We start from the raw sequence: 19,297 nt of genomic DNA, 5'->3' as shown, positions 1-19,297 counted from the left end.
AGGTGCTGTGGGTGAGGTACAAGTTGAGAAATGTTCTCTTATCACTAAACAACCTGATGGACGATTTTGATCACTATAGAATTTAAGGAGAAAAGCTGAAGAGTGAGTTTCCCTATCTTATTCCATTCAGAGAGAGAGAGAGAGAGAGTGTGTGTGTGTGTGTGTGTGTGTGTGAGAGAGAGAGAAAGGGAGGAGAGGAGGGACAAGGGTCAAGATTTGGGGCTGAGAGCGGATGGCAGCTCATCTGAGTGCAGACCGGTGTTTAAAGCTCCGGCCTCTCCCGGATGGCCTGAGGCAGGGATCGAGGAGGAGTCTGCGGGTTTCTATCAGTCAGCAAATACGAAAAGGGAACAGCCCAGCACTGAACAGGGTAACTTCGAGTCAATAAGTATTTACTTTATTAAGTGCCTTCTACCTACGTACAAGCCAGTCGGCCTAGACCCTTTCTTTCCCCAAAGTCTCGTGCAGTGAAAACAGCTTTGAAGTCAGAGGACCTGGGCTCCAATCCAGCCTCCGCCACCGCCTGTGGGACCTCGGAAAAGTCACTCGACCTCTCTGGGCCTTCTCTCTGGTTTCTTCATCTGTACAAAAAGGCTGGGTTAACCAGAGGGCGCCGAAAGCCCAGTCTCGCTCAAAATTTATGACACCGCGACCTACCCGGACCGGTCACAAAACTCCCTCCAGGAAAAGAAAGGAAGCCAAAAGCAGCTGCACAGCGCGCCCACAAAAGGTAGCTTCCTCAACCGCGTTCCTCGACCCGAAACGCCCACCCCACCCAACGCCCGGACCCCTGGGCGGCCCCGCCCCCTCCGCGCGCAGCCCCCCACCCCCGCGCTCCCCCGCCCCCTCTGCGCGCATCACACCCTCCCTCAGGCAGCCTCTCCCTCCCCCTACGCGCGCAGCCCTCCGCACAGGTAGGCCCCCCCGCAGCCCCCCGCCCCCCCGGCGCAGCCTCCACCCGGGCTCCCCCGCTCCCTCCGCGCGCAGCACCCCCCTCCCTCAGGCAGCCTCCCCCGCCCCCTAGGCGCGCAGCCCCTCCCCACAGGTAGGCCTCCCCGCCTCCCCGGGCTCGCGCGCCCGTGATTGGTACCGGGGCCGCTCCGGCCCGCGTGCAGCCTCGGCTGGGGTTTTTAAGTTTCCGTTGCCCGGCGACGGCGGCTTGTTGTTGAGCCTTGGGCCGCCACACCGGTTTTTCCTGCGTTCGCGCCTTGCTCCTCGACCCTGCACACCGCTCGGCCGCCTTCAGCCTCCCAGCTACCCCAGGCCGGGACTACAGTCGGCCGCCCCCACCCCCAGCCTCGCCGCCTCGCCCGGACGGACGCCCAGTGCAGAGCCCGAGTGTGGTGGGTGAAAGGTGCGAGGAAGAAGTGGGCTGACCAGGGGGCGGGACGCGGCCTCAGGGCCCAGGGGTCGGGGGACGCGGGGTGAGCTTGCTGGGCTGGAGAGCGAAGGAGGGGAAATGAGTTTTGGGGACCGCTCCTCCCCTCCCCCCAGATCAGCCCGCGCCCGGAGCTGGGGTTGGCCTTGGTGTCATTCACTTGCTCAGCGAAGTATCTGTGGGCGCTGACTTGCACGGACTTGCACGAGCTGCATCCTGTTGGAAGCAAAAACCCGGATCCTTTTCTAGCCTTTAATGCATCGGTCAGAAGAATTGTGCCCGATTTCTTACCTTAGTAAACTAATTATCCGAATTAATTGTGATTCTCTTAGTAAAATAACACTATTCTCTAGTAAGATAATTATAAGAATGAAGTGTTAATTCTGTTCTTTTACAAACAATGCCTACAGATCTCCAAAATGAGAAACACAAGCAAGGACCTTACTCTACCTACCAGTCGCTATGCCCCTTGTGGTAAGTATGGCCGTTTAATCTTTGTAATAATTTCCAAGGAGAAAGTTATAGATTGGATCCCAGATTTCCCAACCTAACCCACCTGTAGCTCAAAATTATTTCCTTCTGAAATTGTAGTTATCACACATTTTCAGAAAAAAAAATCCTCTTAAAGAGACTGTGGACATTTTCTTTATCTCAGTACTTATACAGATGAGAAATGAAAAAGGAAATTAAGCATATTTTAAACAGTTGTCTTATTCTAACAAAAGAAGAGCAAGGTCAAAGTACGGTAGTACATCAAAGTTGTTTACTAGATCCGCTAAAGTGTCTTTGATTTTTTTTTCCCCCAAAGGGAACCGTACCTCTAGAGCTGGAAAGGTCCTTAGAGATAATATAGCACAACCTCCCCATTTTTCAGCTGAGAAAACCGAGGGCCAGAGAGATTAATCCACTCTCTGGTAATAAAGTACTACCTTACAACACAGATAGTGTAAACTCAACTTCTGTGACTCCAGTCTTGGTTATACCATGCAGCCTTCTTATCATTTAATCTATTTCTGTTTATGTCCTATTTCTATTTATGTCCTACTCCATGTTTATATGAGAATAGCTCACATTTATGTATAATTTTACAATTTACAAAGTGCTTTTCTCACGACTACCTTGTAAAATTGGGAGTACAAGTAGTAGTATCCTCATTTTACAGAGGAAACTGAGCCCCAAAGAAGTTTAATTGGCCAGTGGTCTCACAGAATAGCTGAAATTATTGGAATAATGGACAATTATATAGTACTTTAAAGTTTTCAAAATGCATTACATACTTCACATGAACCTCATAACAACCCTGTGAGGAGTTATATATCACAAGCATTTTCTAAGCCCCTTTTATGTAGTAGACACTATTCTAAGTGATAGAGAAGCAGAGAAAGGTAAAAGACAGTCCCTGCTCTTAAAAAGCTTAGGTATTATCTTCATTTTATAGATGGAGAAACGAAAGTTCATGGAGGTAAATGAAATTGCCTGTGCTCACATAGAACAGTTGAAGTCAGGAACTTACTTAATGATTGTCCATTCTAACAATTGTTGGACTTAAAGTGATGGTTGATACCTATTATTTCTAATGGAGTTGAGGGTTGGGAGTGGGGAGAGAAGTGAGATGGTTTTCTTTACTGTTTTCCCCAACTCTTAACTACTACTCTCACTTCTAATAGAGAGGAGAAAGAGAAAAAATAAGGGAAAGACTGACTGGAAGTAGAGGAAAGGAAATTGGACAAAGAGGAAGAAGTGATAGAGGAATGATAGAATGCATTCTGGAACGGTTTTCTTTGGCTGTCTTGCATCTATCTATCCCTTGTTTTCCTATGTCCTGGCACTATACTAGTTCAGGCCCTTGGTACTTCATGCAATCAAACCTGAAAGAGACCTTAAAGTCAGTCTCACTTTATGAATGAAAAAATTGAGACCCAGACAAAGTAGGTGATTTATCCAGTAAGTCAAAGAGAGGCGAGCCCTGGAACTCAAGTCATCTGACTCACAGGCTGGTGCTAGTCTGTGTTGCCACCACCAGCCCTAGATTACTGCAAGATCTTCTAGTTTCTCCTTAATGCAATACATCTTTTCTGAAGGGGGAGGAAGAGCAGCTTCAGAAAAATAGCAGATTCTTTTTTTAAAATAACCAAATGTATCAGAATTTTTTTTACCCAGACTTGAGATTTTATTAGTATATGGAGCTCCCAGTGATGAAATTCTCACTACTAATTCAGATTGGCACCTGCTCTTTGGTTTATATATTCTAGAGAGGTAAAATAATTTGCCCAAGATCACATAGCCAATATATGTCAGAAGTGGAACTCAATTCAGATCTTCCTGAATCTGAAAGAAGTTCTATCCACTGTGCTGTACTAGCTCCCATGTACCTTGTGGCAAATTAATGGTTCTGAGGAAAAGCTCTGATATTGTTAATTTCAGAATTCTTTGAGTTTCTCATCTCTACTAGATAAAATCAAAATTGCCTAGCCCAGAATTCTTAGCCACAGCCTCTGTGCCCTGACCCCAGACTGCCTTTCTGAGGCTGTTTCCCAGTTTTACCCTAATCTTATCCAGTGTTAAAGCCAAGTTACACTACTCACTATTACACTCTTCCTCCTCATCCCCTAGCAGCCAGTATCTTCTGACTTTTGTGACTTTGCACCTACCTTAACTGCCACCAGGAATATCCTCCTCTGGCATTTTTGTCTGCTAAAATCTTAGTCGTCTTTGAAGGCTTACCTTCAGTACCATCAGCTTATCTGTGTGTATCCACCCCATGCTTCATCTTAAAAAAAAAAAAAAAAAAAGGCAAGAATGCAGTTTCTCCCTTTCTCTTCCCTATAGCACTTTTTGCCTCTCTTTTGGTGGTTATCATTTTCTGCCTGGTATTATAGTTTTTTATGTATGAACTTGTCTTATTCCACTACCAGATTATAAATTTCTAGAAGGTTGTGTATCTTCTTTGTCTTTATTAAAAAGACCCAGCAGAATAACTTGTACATAATAGTTTTTCAACACATTTATTGAATTATCAAATTAGAAATAAAGAAAATGAAATATATTCAATTTCTCATCAAATTCTTATTATAACTATTATAAATGATACTATAATAATGGTAGAAGACAAAATCTGAGTGATTACAATTGAGTGCAAAGAACGCTGAACCAGGTTTCAGGACACTTGGATGCTAGTGCCACCTAGACCTGGCCTCACCTTTCGAAGGTCTTTTAATCTCTCTGGGCCTTCTCTGTAAAATAGGAAAAATGTTACTTTCACTGTGTGAAGACACATGCATCAAGAGGCCATGCCACTTTGATTCTAGTGCTCTGAGACCCTGCATGACCTTGGGCAATGCACTTAACTTCTCTTGCCTTAAATTCCTCAGTTGTAAAATAAGGGGGTTAGGCTACCTAATGTCTAAGGATACTTCCAGCTCCAGAGCTATGATTTCTCTGAAAAAAAAATCTAAGAAATCTTTGACCCAACAAGCAACTTTTAGTAGCCTACTGTAATTTTAGATGACTTCACTTTTTAAAATATTGTACAAAATTTGTTGACTTCCCTTTTCAAGACCCTAGATGCTGTGATTATATAAAATTTGATTAAATAGCTTAAGAAATTGTGCTTAATAAATGTTTCTTAAATTAATAAAGAACATTTAGCAAATGGGTAATGGATAGATATTTTACTTATTGTGTTCAGTAATAGTGGTGAATAATTTAGAGAGGTTGTCCCAAAAGCTTTTGCATTTTTAAGCTTTAATAGTCACTGAATATATCATTGTATGTATGACTAAATACATATAATTAGTAAATACGTTACATTATATGTATTATCTCAACCATACTCTTGTAGTGCCCCTTGTGGTCAATGGGACTTAAAACAGGTTTCAAGGTACAGGTGGTTGGTGAAAAAAAGTAATGCCTCTAATGAAATCCTTGCTCCAGGTCTAATTAGTATGGTGTTCATGAGCTAGCTGTTTTCTACACTTGAAATTGATTTCTTCTTTTGTTTTTAAGAATCATATAAATTGGGAGGAAGGAGGAGAAGGCTTGAACTTTCTAGAATTGGTTTTATTGATCTCTTCTGGAATTATCTCTTTTTTTGGAATAAGTTTCTCATCTCACCAGAAAAATCTTTCTTGACTAGTTAGGTTCTTCCCTCCAAACTACATTATTCTTGTCTTAAATGTTTGTAGTACACATATTGTCCAGTTTGAGAGTGAACGTTAACCACTGCAGTAAAATACTTTTCTATAATGAAAAGATAGATGGGAACTTTCTTTCCTCTTTTGATCAGTTATCAATCAACATAGAATAAGTTCTTATTGATTGATTAAGCACTTATGTGTTAAGTGTGTCCTAGGTTCTGGGGGTATGAATACCAAAAAAAAAAAAAAATGAAACATTCTTTGCTCTCTAGCTTACAACAATATACTCAACGAGTGGTCTTCCAGCTTTTGCATGAAGACCTCCAATGAGGACTGTATCTCCCAAGGCAGCCTAATACAATTTTGAAGACCTTTAATTGTTAGAAGCCTTCTCTTTACACAAGAAAATTAAAATTTCTTCTTTATAATTTCCACCCATTATTTGTAGTTCTAACCTCTGGGATCAAACAAAACAAGTATACTCTCTCTTTGAGTTGACAGTTCTTCAAATATGATAAATACTTCCAGAAAACTCTCACTTTCCCCTTAAGTTTCCTCATGGAAAACCAATAGTCTGTTGCATCTCCCAACACGTACTGCAATCCAGAAACTACCTTCATTTTAATTCTTAACTTTATTCCCTTTGTCCCTTCTTCCTTCTTTCCCTATCCCCACTAATCCCTCCAATTACCACACTCCAACCCAAAGAAAAAGAGTGAAAGCATCCCTCAGCCACATCTACCATTTCTTTTCAAATCTCTGAGTTTTAACGTGTTGAATTCAAGTAATTCAGTTAACAAGTATTTATTATGTACCTACGACAAGCGAAACACTCTGCTAGGTACTGGGGATAGATGCACAAAGGAAAACAATCACTAACTACAGGGAGCTTACCTTCTAATGAGAGAGAAAATGAATACAAATAAATATATCCAAAATAATTATAATTAATAATAATAATAGCTAACATTTATATAGTACATATTACATACCAGGCATTGTGCTAAGAGTTTTTACAATTATTGTCTCATTTGGTCCTCACAAAAACCCTGGGTGATAGGTGCTTTTATTATCCCCATTTTATGGTTGAGGAAACTAAGGCAGACAGAGGTAAGATTTGCCCAGGCCCACACAGCTAGGATGTGTCTAAGGCTGGATTTGACCACTGTGCCACCTAGCTGCTTCCAGGAACAGACCTTAGACAATTGTTTTGCTTTACCTTATTTTACAAATTAGAAAACTGAGGCCTAGAGAGTAAAAGGTGGTTTGTCCATTTGATCTTGGTCTTGAACTAATAGTAGGATTTTAGAAGGTAAAAATATTGAGGGGAGGATATTCTGGTCAGGAAATAGCCTGAGAAAAGGCAGAAAATTTAGGGACGTCTTGTATCAGCATATAGTCCTATTTTGGCTAAAACATAAGGTACTTATAGAGGAATAGGAAGAGATACTAAGGCTATTAATTCTGTTTTAGTATTTTCCATTTAAATGTCCTTAAAATAGAAGTTTTTCAAATCTCAGTCAGATGGCCTATAGACCCAAATCTTCTCTGGGTTTAAGTACATATTAAGTAATTGAAAGAAACCTTAAAGATCATCATAATGCTTTTAGTTATGTGCTGTTATAAGATAAGACAATGTTTTTTAGGGATGTATCCCATATTTAACTTGTGGTTCACTTATATTCTTACTTTTATAGAAGAGAATAATGAGGCATAGAAAAATTTGACAACACGTCTGCCTGGAGGAATCAAAATTATAATAAATTTTTTTTTTTTTTGGTGAGGCAATCAGGGTTAAGTGACTTGTCCAGGGTCACACAGCTACTAAATGTCAAGTGTCTGAGGCCACATTTGAACTCAGGTCCTCCTGACTCCAAGGCTGGAACTCTATCCACTGTGCCACCTAGCTATCCCCAAAATAATAATTTTTAAAGAACCTTAAAATTCACATGGTAGAAAATGAGTTGGGAGAAGGGAAGTACTTGAAGCTTTTTATTGGATGTGATTTATTTAAGTATCACAGTCAACATCATAGTAGGTTTTAGAAACATTAGAACTAGTAGTTCTACAAGATCTGCTTTGTAGCTTTTCATTTCTTTTGTTTTTTTAATTCAGGCAAACAGACATTAAATATCTACTGTTTGTAAGAGATTATGCTAGGCATTAGGAATATAAATTGAAAGATGATACTTCCTTTCTCTAATGTGGTGTATCAAATAGGAATTCACAAACTATTGTATAAATTAGAACAAGAATAAATATGTAAGAGAAGTAAGGCAATCTCATGTGAGGTTAGCACCTACCAGATGTTATCTCAGAGACAATCTAGTACATTGTATAAACAAATATGAAACTAATTCGTAGATGCCAATAATTACATTTAAGTCTAATTTCAGTATTTTATTTCTAGATTGGTATTACCATCTTCCATTGAAAAGATCTGAGAAGTCCTCAGAAACTGCACTTCCTCCAACATCCCAGATTCCAGGCCTGAGTGAACTTGCAGAGCCACATAATGAGATTACGTTTGGCTCCCGAAGAAATTGGATAAAAGACACTGACTCGGAATACGTCAAACTTGCGAAACAAGGCGGCAGACCTGGTAAATAAGTTATTTCTTTTTGGAGATGTTATTTTTTATGAATTGTGATAAGGAGGCTTAATAAAAGGGGAAATTTTGTTTTTAGTTAGTTTCTTTAATATAAATGTTTGCATCTGTTAAAAAGTTTTATTTTATATTTTTGAGAGGTAGTACAGAGCATCAGGGATGCTCTCAGAACCATATTGATTGTCTTGAGAACCAATTGAAGTTTAGTATCTCTTTTATGGGATAGCATGGCATAGATACAGCATCTAAAAGACCTGGGTTCAAATTTCACTTCTGATACTAGGTGTATGACCTTAGGTAAGGTATATGTTCCCCAGGCAATTCCCTAGGACTAATTTTTTTTTTTTTAAAGGCAATTGGAGTTAAGTGACTTGCCCAGGGTCACACAGCTAGTGTCAAGTGTTTGGTCTGAGGCCAGATTTGAACTCAGGTCCTCCTGACGTCAGGGCCCATACTCTATCCAACTGCGCCATCTAGCTGCCCCCCCTTTTTAAAAACATTTTTATTTAAAGTTTTGAGTTCCAAATTCTCTCTCTCCCTTCCCTCCCACCTCCCTGAGATGGTAAGCAATCAGATATAGGTTATACATGTGCAATTATGTAAAACATTTCCATATTAATCATTTTGTACAAGAAGACTCCAATAAAAGAAAAAAATAATGAAAGAAAGAAAGTAAAAAACAACATGCTTCAGTCTTTATTCAAACAATTTCATTTCTTTCTCTGGAGGCAGATAGTGTGCTTCATCATTAGTCTTTTAGGATGTCTTGGATCTTTGTATTTCTGAGAATAGCTAAGTCATTCACAGTTCTTCATTGAACAGTGTTGCTATTACTGTGTACAATGTTATCCTGGTTCTGTTCACTTCACTGTGTATCACTTTATATAAGTCTTTTCAGGTTTTTCTGAAATCATACTGCTTGTCATTTCTTCCCCCCCCCCCGGCAGTTGGGGTTAAGTGATTTGCCCAGGGTCACACAGCTAGTAAGTGTCAAGTGTTTGGTCTGAGGCCAAATTTCAATTCAGATCCTTCTGACTTTAGGGCAGGTGCTCTATCCACTGCACTACCTAGCTGCCCCCTTGTCGTTTCTTATAGCACAATAATATTCCATTAAAATCATATACCACAGCTTGTTTGGGGAGCCAGTGGGGTTTATTGAATTGGGGGGAGGGGGTGTGACATAGGAAGATTATTTTGACATCTGAGTGGAGCACAGACTGGAGTGGGAGAGACTTGTGACAGGGAGCCCAGCCAGTATAGTAGTAATGATAGAATTCTACAACTGATTAGATATGGGAGGTGGGGTGAGAAAGTAAGGAGGGGTCAAGGATGACACCTAAGTTTTGAGAATGAGTGACTGGGAGGATAGTGGTCCCCCAGTCATAGCAAAGTTAAAAGAGGGAGGGTTTGGAAGGAAAGGTTTTTGACATTTCAGTTTTTTATATTCTTAACTTTAAGATGTCCTTTTGTCTACTTAGTTTAAGTATTAAGACTATATTTGGGGGCAGCTAGGTGGCGCAGTGGATAGAGCACCAGCCCTGGAGTCTTGAGTTCAACTTTGGCCTCAGACACTTACTAGCTGTATGACCTTGGGCAAGTCACTTAACCCCAATTGCCTTAAAAAAAACCAAAACTGTAATTGGGAATAATGAAAAAATAAAAATACAATAAGACTACATTTGCTCACAAAAGGAGTTTGATAAAGAATTTTCCTTCTTAATTTCTTAGATTATTTTATTTAGTAAAAGTATTAATTATTCTTTAAAAGTTTATTAGAATTCAAATATAAATTCATCTGGACCAGGGTTTGTTTGGTTTTGTTTTTTTTTTCTTTTCTAGTTCTTTATAACTAGCTTGATATTTTTCTGAACTTTAAGCGCTCTATTTTATTTACTGGTAATTTGAGAATTTTTGTAGCATTTCTTTTACATTCTCAGTTTTGTTAGCATATAATTTGTATATAGTTTGTTCAGATGAGTTTTATTTCTTCAGAAAAGCAAAATTAATAAATCTTCACAAAAAAATTAACTCATTACTTGAAGTGAACTATTTGAATAAACAATCTTAAACTTCTCTTTAAAATTTGTAGGTTTGCTTCTTTTTTTCAACCAATTTCCTAACCATTATAGTAAAGTTTGCAATAATTTCTACTTCTGATTATTACTTGGTGAACTTCATAAGAATAATCTGCCTGAACTGCCAAAATGTTTCTGGACTTTTACAAACTTCACCAGTAAATACTATAATCATTAGTCTCTCTACTTTGCAGACAGTTTTAATAGGATCATGTATTGACAGCTGCAGGGAACCATGCAAGTTATGCAGATGAGTAAACCAAGCCCCATAGAGTTGAAGTAACGTCCCTAAAGTGACACAGGTGATAACTGTCAGCTGAAATTTGAACCCAATCGTGTTTTGCTTTCGTATCATTTTCCTCAAGTTTTTTTGGACTATATGTGCTGGTAATTAGGCAAGATACCAGCTATTGGGTGCTATTTCAGGGATGAATATAACAACCATGAAACCTAAATGTGCTTGGTTTAGCCAAAGACTAAAGATCATCATACTGTTTTATAACTAGACATTGTGACTCACAGGGCTAGAGGAAAGTTTCTGAAATCTGTTTTGGGTAGCATTATGTTATTATTTTTTATTTCATTGCATTTTCATTCAGGGATTATTTTGTGAGAAGTTTTCAAGGAAAATTAATTACATGTAAAGTAGTTTGAACCTCTACTTTCTCACCAACTTTAAATGGCCTGATATTTACTAAATTCTTTGAAATAAATTCTGCTATTAACTACTTTCAGTTTCTTGTATAAAGGTTTTCACCAGGTTTTCTTTTAAATCATCCCAGCTTTTGATTTAACTTTTTCAGATTTGGCTCTGAACATGATGTGGTTAAAAGACATGAACTTTTTTGAGATTTCTTGGAACTGGCCCCTAGGTGGCATATTGGATACAGTGTTGGCCCTCTTGTCAGGAAGGAAACGCTAAATCCACATTCTACCTCAGATATTATATCAGCTGTGTGACCTGGGCAAGTCACTTAATATTTATCTGCCTCAGCTTCCTCATCTATAAAATGGGGATAATAATAGCACATACCTTACATTTTTTTTTATAAAGGATCAAATGGGATAACTGTAAAGCACTGTATAAATGCTAAAGGTTATCTTGAAGTTGCTTCATCATTAATTACATGTAGTACTTAGTGTTTACGCTTCACTGAAAATTACAGATAGCCTCTAATCACTTTTAATTCACTCTTCACCTTACAGAGAACAGTATACAACTTTGAAGTTTTCTCTTTGCCTTCCTAAACGTACATCTTTGTTTATTTGTATTCAGTCCAGAATAGTATCACTTATTTTTGCTGTTAGGAAATTTGCTTTGATTCAGCAAAATTCTGAACACCACTCCCAAATGCTGTGTTTAGTTGTGAAGCAATTACCTTCAGGCCTTGTTGGTCAGTCAATAAGAACTTATTGCCTACCTGCTATGTGCCTGCCACTGTTCCACTTGCTGGTGATATAACGGCAAAAATGAAGCCCTTCCTGCCCTCAAAGAACTTATACTCTCCTGAGGCAGCCACGTACCCACAAATATGCAAAAGAAATTTATGATAATTTGGTTGTAGAGAATAGCAACTGGAGGTTCAGGAAAGGCTTTATATAGGGAGTAGTACTTGAGCTGTTTTGAAAGGAACTAGGAATTCTCGGAAGCAAAACTAAGAGCAAGTGCATTCTAGGCTTGAGGGGCAGCCCTTGCAAAGGTTAGTAAGAAATGGACATTACGCAGAGGAACAGCCAGGAGGCCCATTTGGTTGAACCGTAGAGTATTTTGCTGAGCAATGGGGCAGGAAATATATAATGATTGTGGAAACATAGGTTAGAGTGAGGCTTTTCAATGCCAAACAGAGTGGTTTCAGATTTTTCCCTAGACATTTATCTTGGCTGTGTAACCTTGGGCAAATCACAACCCTCTTCACTTAAATTTCCTCATCTGCAAAATAAGGGGCTGGACTCTAAAGTCCCCTCCAGCTCTGAATCTGTGGTCTTGTTTGATCCAAGAGGTGATAAAGAACAACTGGAGTTTATTCAGTAGGGGAGTGGCCTTTGTTTAGGTAAAATAGGTAAGTAAGTTTTAAAAGCTGACCAGTTTTAATGAACTCTGATATATTTTTGTTTACTTAAAATGTAATTATCCAGTTAAGATCTTAGAACAATCGGTTCTGAATGTAAGTATCAAGAGAAGAAAATTATAGTAACTCAGTCTGCTTTTTGTATAAATATTTTGGAAACTAGCTATATGTTTATGTTGGAAATCAAGTAATAGCCTATTTGGTAACAATTGTTAAAAGACTACAGGTGTATTTTAGAAAAACAGATGAATTTTATCTCTAAAATTTGACCTTTGCCTATCCAAGGTCTTATGTCTTCAGTAACATAGTAGGTGTCAGTGTTATCTACAGAACATTTTAATGATAAACAGCAGTAAAAGAACAACCATTAATTTCAGTTTAGTTTTCAATGGTTACAGCCATACCTGGTAGGTAGCCATATATGTTTATAATAACTGCCCCTTGGCAATGAAGAAACTTAAATCATATCTTAATCTTTAACTTAAGATTTATTGAAACATTATGCCTCTGGTTCAAGAAAAGGATCTCCTGTTGCATATTCTATGCCTGAATGGTATACTCATCACAGTAAACCACCAACTGCTGAACAGAAAGAGTAAGTGTGCTTGAATTCATCTTAAATTTTTGCTTACCCATATGAGGGAGGAAAAAGTTTTCTTTAACCCCATTTTAATTCAAAGGCAAAATAAGCCAATGCATTCACCATGACTATCAAATTAAATATGATTCTGAAACATTTTGTACGGAAGAAGTTATTGCTGAGATGCATCAGAACTGATCAAATACAGCCCTGGAGTTCAGGAGCTTCCGTGTGTTCTAGCATTCTGCCACTGAAGAGGTATTAATTCAGTGCTTCATATTCTCTGTGTAGAATGACGCCTTTACCTATCTTACATTTCTTGAAATAAATGATAGCCTATATTAAAGTTATCTGGCTGCCTTAGTGAAAAGGGTATTGTGTAAATCCAAGATATTCTCAAACTTGATATAGGTCATTTATTTATACATGTTATTTGCCAAATCCTTTTGGTTTCCTGAACATTCTACCCACGCACCAAGTCCCTCCTGCCTAAGGTACTTCTAATTTTCATCTATCAGTTTTCCTTCAAGTGGCACACTTTGTTTTATCTCCTGGAGGCTCATCCCATATCCAAAAGCTAGGTGATGGAAAGAACATAGTCCACACATTTGCACAAGACAAGGAAGGGGAGAGTGGACTTCAAGTGCTGGAGGCAGGAAAGGAGAATAGGATAAGAGGGGAGACATTCATAGAGAGAAAATAGCATTTTTGAACTTTTATTTGAAATTATTAAATCCTTTCTTCTCTCTGCAGAATACATGTATCTTCCATGCCAGAGTATATGGTTTATGAAGAGTTTAACCCTGATCAGGCCAATGGTAACTATGAATCCAAAAGGGGGCCTTTTGATTTTGATATGAAAACAGTTTGGCAGAGGGAAGCTGAGGAGCATGAAAAGGAGAAAAAAAAGGTGACTCCATCGCGAGCTGGGAGTTCGTTGTTCCTGTGCGCTTCAGAAACTATATTAGGAGCTTCAAATGTCACTTCAATGTTATTTAATTTTTTAATATTCTGTATTAATTCAACAAACATATAGAAGTATCCACCATGTGCTACCAACTGTGCTCCATACTGGATATGCAGGGCCCAGAAAGAAGGTAGTCCCTCTGCGCCTGCAAGAATTTCACTTTCGGGGCAGCTAGGTGGTGGAGTGGATAGAGCACCGGCCCTGAAGTCAGGAGGACCTGAGTTCAAATCTGGCCTCAGACCAAACACTTGATACTTACTAGCTGTGTGACCCTAGGCAAGTCACTTAACCCCAACTGCCTCACTAAAAAAAAAAAAAAGAAGAAGAATTTCACTTTCTACTGGAATGTGGATTGTGTATTTTACTAAAGTTTAAATATTTTGGTGAATTTCAAACTCATAATCATGTGCCTCTTTAAAATTTCTTTTGCTTTCTCCAGGCAGGTAACTTCCTTTGCTCCACCCAAAATGCATCTACTTTTATAATACTTTCAACTAACCAAAAGTTGATCTAGGGAGGACAAAGTGATATAATGTTTGTATTTATCTATTTAGCACAAAAAAAATGATAAAAAGGGAAAAAAAAGTTTCTCTTCCAGCTGTTAATGTAATAGATCTTCATCATTCACAAAGGTTAGTTCCTAAAGATGTAAGTCCTGTTGATAACAGGATAACTGGAGAATAAGGCAGCCCTTAGGTCCAAAATTTTGCCTTTCATTTGCCCATTAATTAAAAGCCCCATTAAATTAATTTAAGCTAAGATGTAACTGAGGCTTAACTCTCTTGAGTATTTTGCAGGAAAAACTTATTAATACAAGTCCATTTTTAACTAGTAGAATTTGTGGGTTTCATTCTGTCACTGGGACTGTATACCTCAAAGCCCTTCCAGCTATTAGAATCTTCCACAGTTTAGGCCTGCTGGCATGGTTCTCAAGAACCAAGATTCCCTTCCTTGCCATGATGAGACATTAAAGGAGGTCTTCAGTGGAAGGTGGTTTATATAGAAAATCCATCTTTTCCATTCAGCACATAAAATATGATGGAAAATAGAATGAAGATGATACTCTCCCCAGTTGACAAATAATGAAATTTAATTCAGACGGGAATGACTGACCTTCCATAGGAGATAATCACTCGAAAAGTTAGTAACTAGAATTATAACCTAAATTTCCTAACGCTTACATCATGTTGTCACAGTATGCTGAATTGACAAAGAACTGGACAGTTCTATTGGACTGAGCATGGATATATGATGATGATATCATCATTAGAGAAATTGTAAAGACAATTATAATTATTAGCAACAGCATCAGATGCATTTATGATGTGCCTATCTTATATTTTGGTTCTAGGTGTAATAAAAAGGTAAGTAGAAAAAGACATAGGCTCTGGCTCATATAGAGCAACTTAAAATTGTAAATAGGAAACAGAATCAAAGACATTGAAGGTACAACAATTAATGAGCATTTAATAAATGTATAGAGATATATATAAATATAGAGATTTAATAAATGTATAGAAATAAATGTACATTATACGTGAGATGAGTGTCCTTAGAGTAGTGAATGATAAGGAAATTAGGGGCTTAGAACTGTGGGAAGTCTCTATTTCTTTTCTAATTAGTGAAAGCTTTATGAAAAACTGTTATTTGAAGAATTTCTCAAGTGGTTGAAGGGTAAGAATTTGATTATTTGGTACTAGATGAATATTTCAGGCGGGAAGAAAATCATGGAAGGAGTCTTTGTGACAAGGGTAGGATTATAGTAAAGTACTGAGATGTGCCTCAAGGGAACCAGATGATTAGGCAAGGGGAAAAGAGGAAGTTCTGTAATAAGGTGAGTCTAATATAAGACTTTTAACAGCAATAGGGATCTTATTTCTTTTACTTAGGAAATTGGAAAATCTTTAAAAGGAAAGAGTTGGCAAGGTTGGCATATAAAAATTATGAAATTAAAAAAAACTTGGAATAGTTTTTAGAATCTAGTAAACACAGATTGTACTAGGAGTCAAGAGGCCAGAAAATAGGTGGCTATAGTAATCTAGTTGATATGTCTAGTGTCTGGAATATGGCAATGGTTAAAAAAAATAAAGAAGGAAATTTGGAGAGAATGTTTTAATACATTTTTAAAATGTTGTTGATATTTTGTTTTTATATCACCTACATTTTCCCATAGAATTCCTCCTCTATACTCATCCAGAAGGCTGTTTCTTATAATTTTAGGGAAAAAAAAATTATAAAAAGGAAAGAAAAAATTCAGGAAAACCAGTTCATCAAAAAAAATCTAATGTTATGTAAGTATTTCACACCTGTAGTCCCTTCTACAAAGAACCATAGGGAGGTATCATATCTCTTCTTTGGGACCCTGAGTGTCCAATATAACTTCAGAGTATTCAGTTTCAGTTCTTTTATTGTACTTTCCATTTACATTAATATAGTCGTGTAATTTGTTTTCCTCTTTCTGCTTATTTGGAAACAATTCTTGCTCCTATCTAGTCATCAATTCTTAAAAACGCAGTTATACTCCATTGCATTCACGTACCACAATTTACTTAGTCGTGCTCCAAATGATGGGCATCTTCTTTGTTTCCAGTTTTTTGCTACCACAAAAAGTGTGGCTATAAATATTTTTGTGTATATGAGGTATTTCTTTTAGTCATTTACCTCCATGCCCATGACCTATATGCCTACCCGTGGAATCTTTGGATCAGAGAGTATGGATATTTTATTAATTCTCTTTTCATAATTCTAAATTGCTTTTCAGAATGGTTGGATCAATTCCTCTCTGTAACAACAATACATAGGGGCAGTTAGGTGGCTCAGTGGATAGAGCACTGGCCCTGGAGTCAGGAGGACCTGAGTTCAAATGTGACTTTAGACGCTTGACACTTTGTAGCTGTGTGACCTTGGGCAAGTCACTTAACCCCATTGCCTAGCCCCCAAAAACAACATTACATTAGTGTGCTTATTTAAAAAATTATTTATTTATGTTTAGTTTCCAGCATTCACTTTTATAAGATTCTGAGTTCTAAATTTTCCCCCCTCCCCAAGATAACATGTAATCTCATATAGGCTATACATGTACAATCTTATTAAACATATTTCCACGTTAGTCATGTTGTGAAAGAAGAATCAGAACAAAGGGAAAAACCTCAAGAAAGAGAAAAAAAGTATGCTTCAATCTGCATTCAGACTCCATAGTTCTTTCTCTGGATGTGGATAACATTTACCATCATGAGTCTTTTGGAATTGTCTTAGATCATTGTATTGCTCAGAAAAGCTAAGTCTAACAAAGTAGGTCATTGCATAATGTTGCTGTTACTGTGTACAGTGTTCTCCTGGTTATGCTCACTTCACTCAGCATCAGTTCGTGCAAGTCTTTCCAGGTTTTTCCAAAATGCACCTGCTCACCATTTCTTATGGAACAACAGTATTATTCCATTATATTTATATACCACATTTTGTTCAGACATTCCGCAATTGATAGGCATCCCCTTAATTTCCAAATCTTTGCCACCACAAAAAGAGCTGCTATAAATATTTTTATACATGTGGGTTTTTTCCCCATTTTTATGATCTCTTTGGGATACATACTTAGTAGTGGTGTTGCTGGATCAAAGGGTGTGCACAGTTTTATAGTACTTTGGACATAGTTCCATATTGCTCTCCAGAATGGTTTGATCAGTTCACAGCTCCACCAGTGATGCATTAGCGTTCCAGTTTTTCCACATCTTCTCCAACATTTATCATTTTCCTGTTTTGTCATGTTAGCCAATCTGATAGGTTGATGTGGTACCTCAGCGTTGTTTTGTTTTGCATTTCTCTAATCAATAGTGATTTAGAGCATTTTTTCATGTGACTATAGTTAGCTTTAATTTCTTCTTCTGAAAATGCCTTTTCATATCCTTTGACCATTTATCAATTGGGGAATGACTTGTATTATAGATTTGACTCAGTTCTCTATATATTTTAGAAATGAGGCCTTTATCAGAGACACTGGCTATAAAAATTGTTTGCTAGCTTTCTGTTTCCCTCCTAATCTTGGTTGCATTGTCTTTGTGCAAAACTTTTTAATTTAATGTAATCAAAATTATCCATTTTGCATTTCATAATGTTCTCTATCTCTTGTTTGGCCATAAATTCTTCCCTTCTCCATAGATCTGACAGGTAAACTATTCCTTGCTCTCCTAATTTGCTTATAGTTTGACCCTTTATGTCTAAATCATGTACCCATTTTGACCTTCTCTTGGTATATGATGTAAAATGTTATTCTATGCCTAGTTTCTGCCTAGTGTGCCTATTCTTTCCACAACTCTTTTGACAGCTTTTATTTGGGGAAATATTAATGAGAATAATGAGATTTGGCAATTTGACTAAATATGTGGGGCAATTCCTAATGGTACATTGGTTTTATAGTAATTTAATGGCATTGCCCATTATAATGGGGAGACTGGATACAGACTAGGGACATAGAAAGAAAATGAACAGCATATAGAAGAAAGAAGATATAGATTGCTCTTGACTACTACCCACTTACCTTTAAGAACAACTACTCTGGGCCTATGGCATACACATAAATTCCCCTTCTTTCCCACCTGGAATTCCCCTTTCCTTTTTCCTCTCTGACTAGAGCTACACCAGCCCCCACAAAATCGCCCTGCTATAACTGAGCGCAGTCTGCAGTTGAAGGACTGGTAGTAGCACATTTGACTCCTCTGGATATTGAGTCACAGCAACTAGGGAGAAGAAGACTCTTTAAGCCAAAAAGCAGGACCAGGCTTCTCTCTGATGAGATGTTACCAGGCCTGGGGAAATCAGTGACTGAAATTGGAATAGCCAGCAAGATCAGTAGATAGAAAAGGGAGCTGTTGATGAAGGTTTACTTATCCTTTTCTTCCATTCATTTTCACCTTTCACAAAAAAAGCAACATTTTGGAAAAACGTCAAATTTCAATATTGTACAAATATTTGATGTCCAATAACACTGTACAAATATAGTTATAATAAAAATACTGTAAGTACAACATAGTTCTTAGATGGACTGATGAAGGTATTTATTCTTTTATCTTGGACAACAAAATTCTGTCTACACTGTTAAAAAAGTTTTAGTATGCAACATCCGGGATGAATGAAAAAGCATTTATTGAGTATTTACTATGTGCAAAGCACAATGCTAAAGTCTAAAGATATTGAATATAACCTTATTTATACAAAACCAGTTGCTCTGATGGTATTCGTATATGTGTTCTATGTTTAGCATCTAAAATGCTTGTTATTCATTAATAAGGATGACTCACTGAAAAAGTACCCTGAGTTATTCTAATTAAGCATAGATTGGGTTGTGTGACCAATAGTATTGATGTTACTAATTATCACTTAAATGAATAACAAGTCTTATCCCCTGTCAGCAAAATGAGCTAGCTGGGCAACTAATTCTTGGTGCATCCTACAACTCAATAATATATCTTCTTTTTTTTCCCCTCTCAT

The 19,297-nt window shown here is 37.8% G+C and overlaps 2 protein-coding genes across 4 annotated transcripts in view; one reads left to right on the top strand and one right to left on the bottom strand.

The window, feature by feature from the left end:
• Positions 1–1,109, bottom strand: part of SUN3 (Sad1 and UNC84 domain containing 3) — a 53,659-nt gene extending 52,550 nt beyond the window's left edge. Inside the window, exon 1 of the mRNA XM_027836930.1 lies at positions 1,091–1,109. The gene's annotated coding sequence lies outside the window, so the exon portion shown is untranslated. The remainder of the gene's footprint in view (positions 1–1,090) is intronic.
• The window catches only part of CUNH7orf57 (chromosome unknown C7orf57 homolog), a 29,301-nt gene continuing 10,281 nt past the window's right edge, over positions 278–19,297 (top strand). Inside the window, exons 1-6 of one of the 3 annotated variants that reach the window (XM_027836932.1) lie at positions 278–370; positions 459–730; positions 1,789–1,852; positions 7,925–8,116; positions 12,753–12,861; positions 13,600–13,756. In XM_027836932.1, coding sequence (XP_027692733.1) covers positions 641–730; positions 1,789–1,852; positions 7,925–8,116; positions 12,753–12,861; positions 13,600–13,756 — 612 coding nt within the window. In that variant the 5' untranslated portion in view covers positions 278–370; positions 459–640. Of the gene's footprint in view, positions 371–458; positions 731–1,246; positions 1,355–1,788; positions 1,853–7,924; positions 8,117–12,752; positions 12,862–13,599; positions 13,757–19,297 lie in introns of those variants that run through there. The other 2 variants (XM_027836935.1, XM_027836933.1) reach the window with 2 other exon arrangements.

This window comes from Vombatus ursinus, unplaced genomic scaffold (assembly GCF_900497805.2).
Source record: "Vombatus ursinus unplaced genomic scaffold, bare-nosed wombat genome assembly UNPS02014820.1, whole genome shotgun sequence".
Classification (NCBI taxonomy): Eukaryota; Metazoa; Chordata; class Mammalia; order Diprotodontia; family Vombatidae; genus Vombatus; species Vombatus ursinus.
The sequence above is the reverse complement of the archived record's forward strand: the minus strand, read 5'-3'. Positions and strand labels throughout refer to the sequence as shown.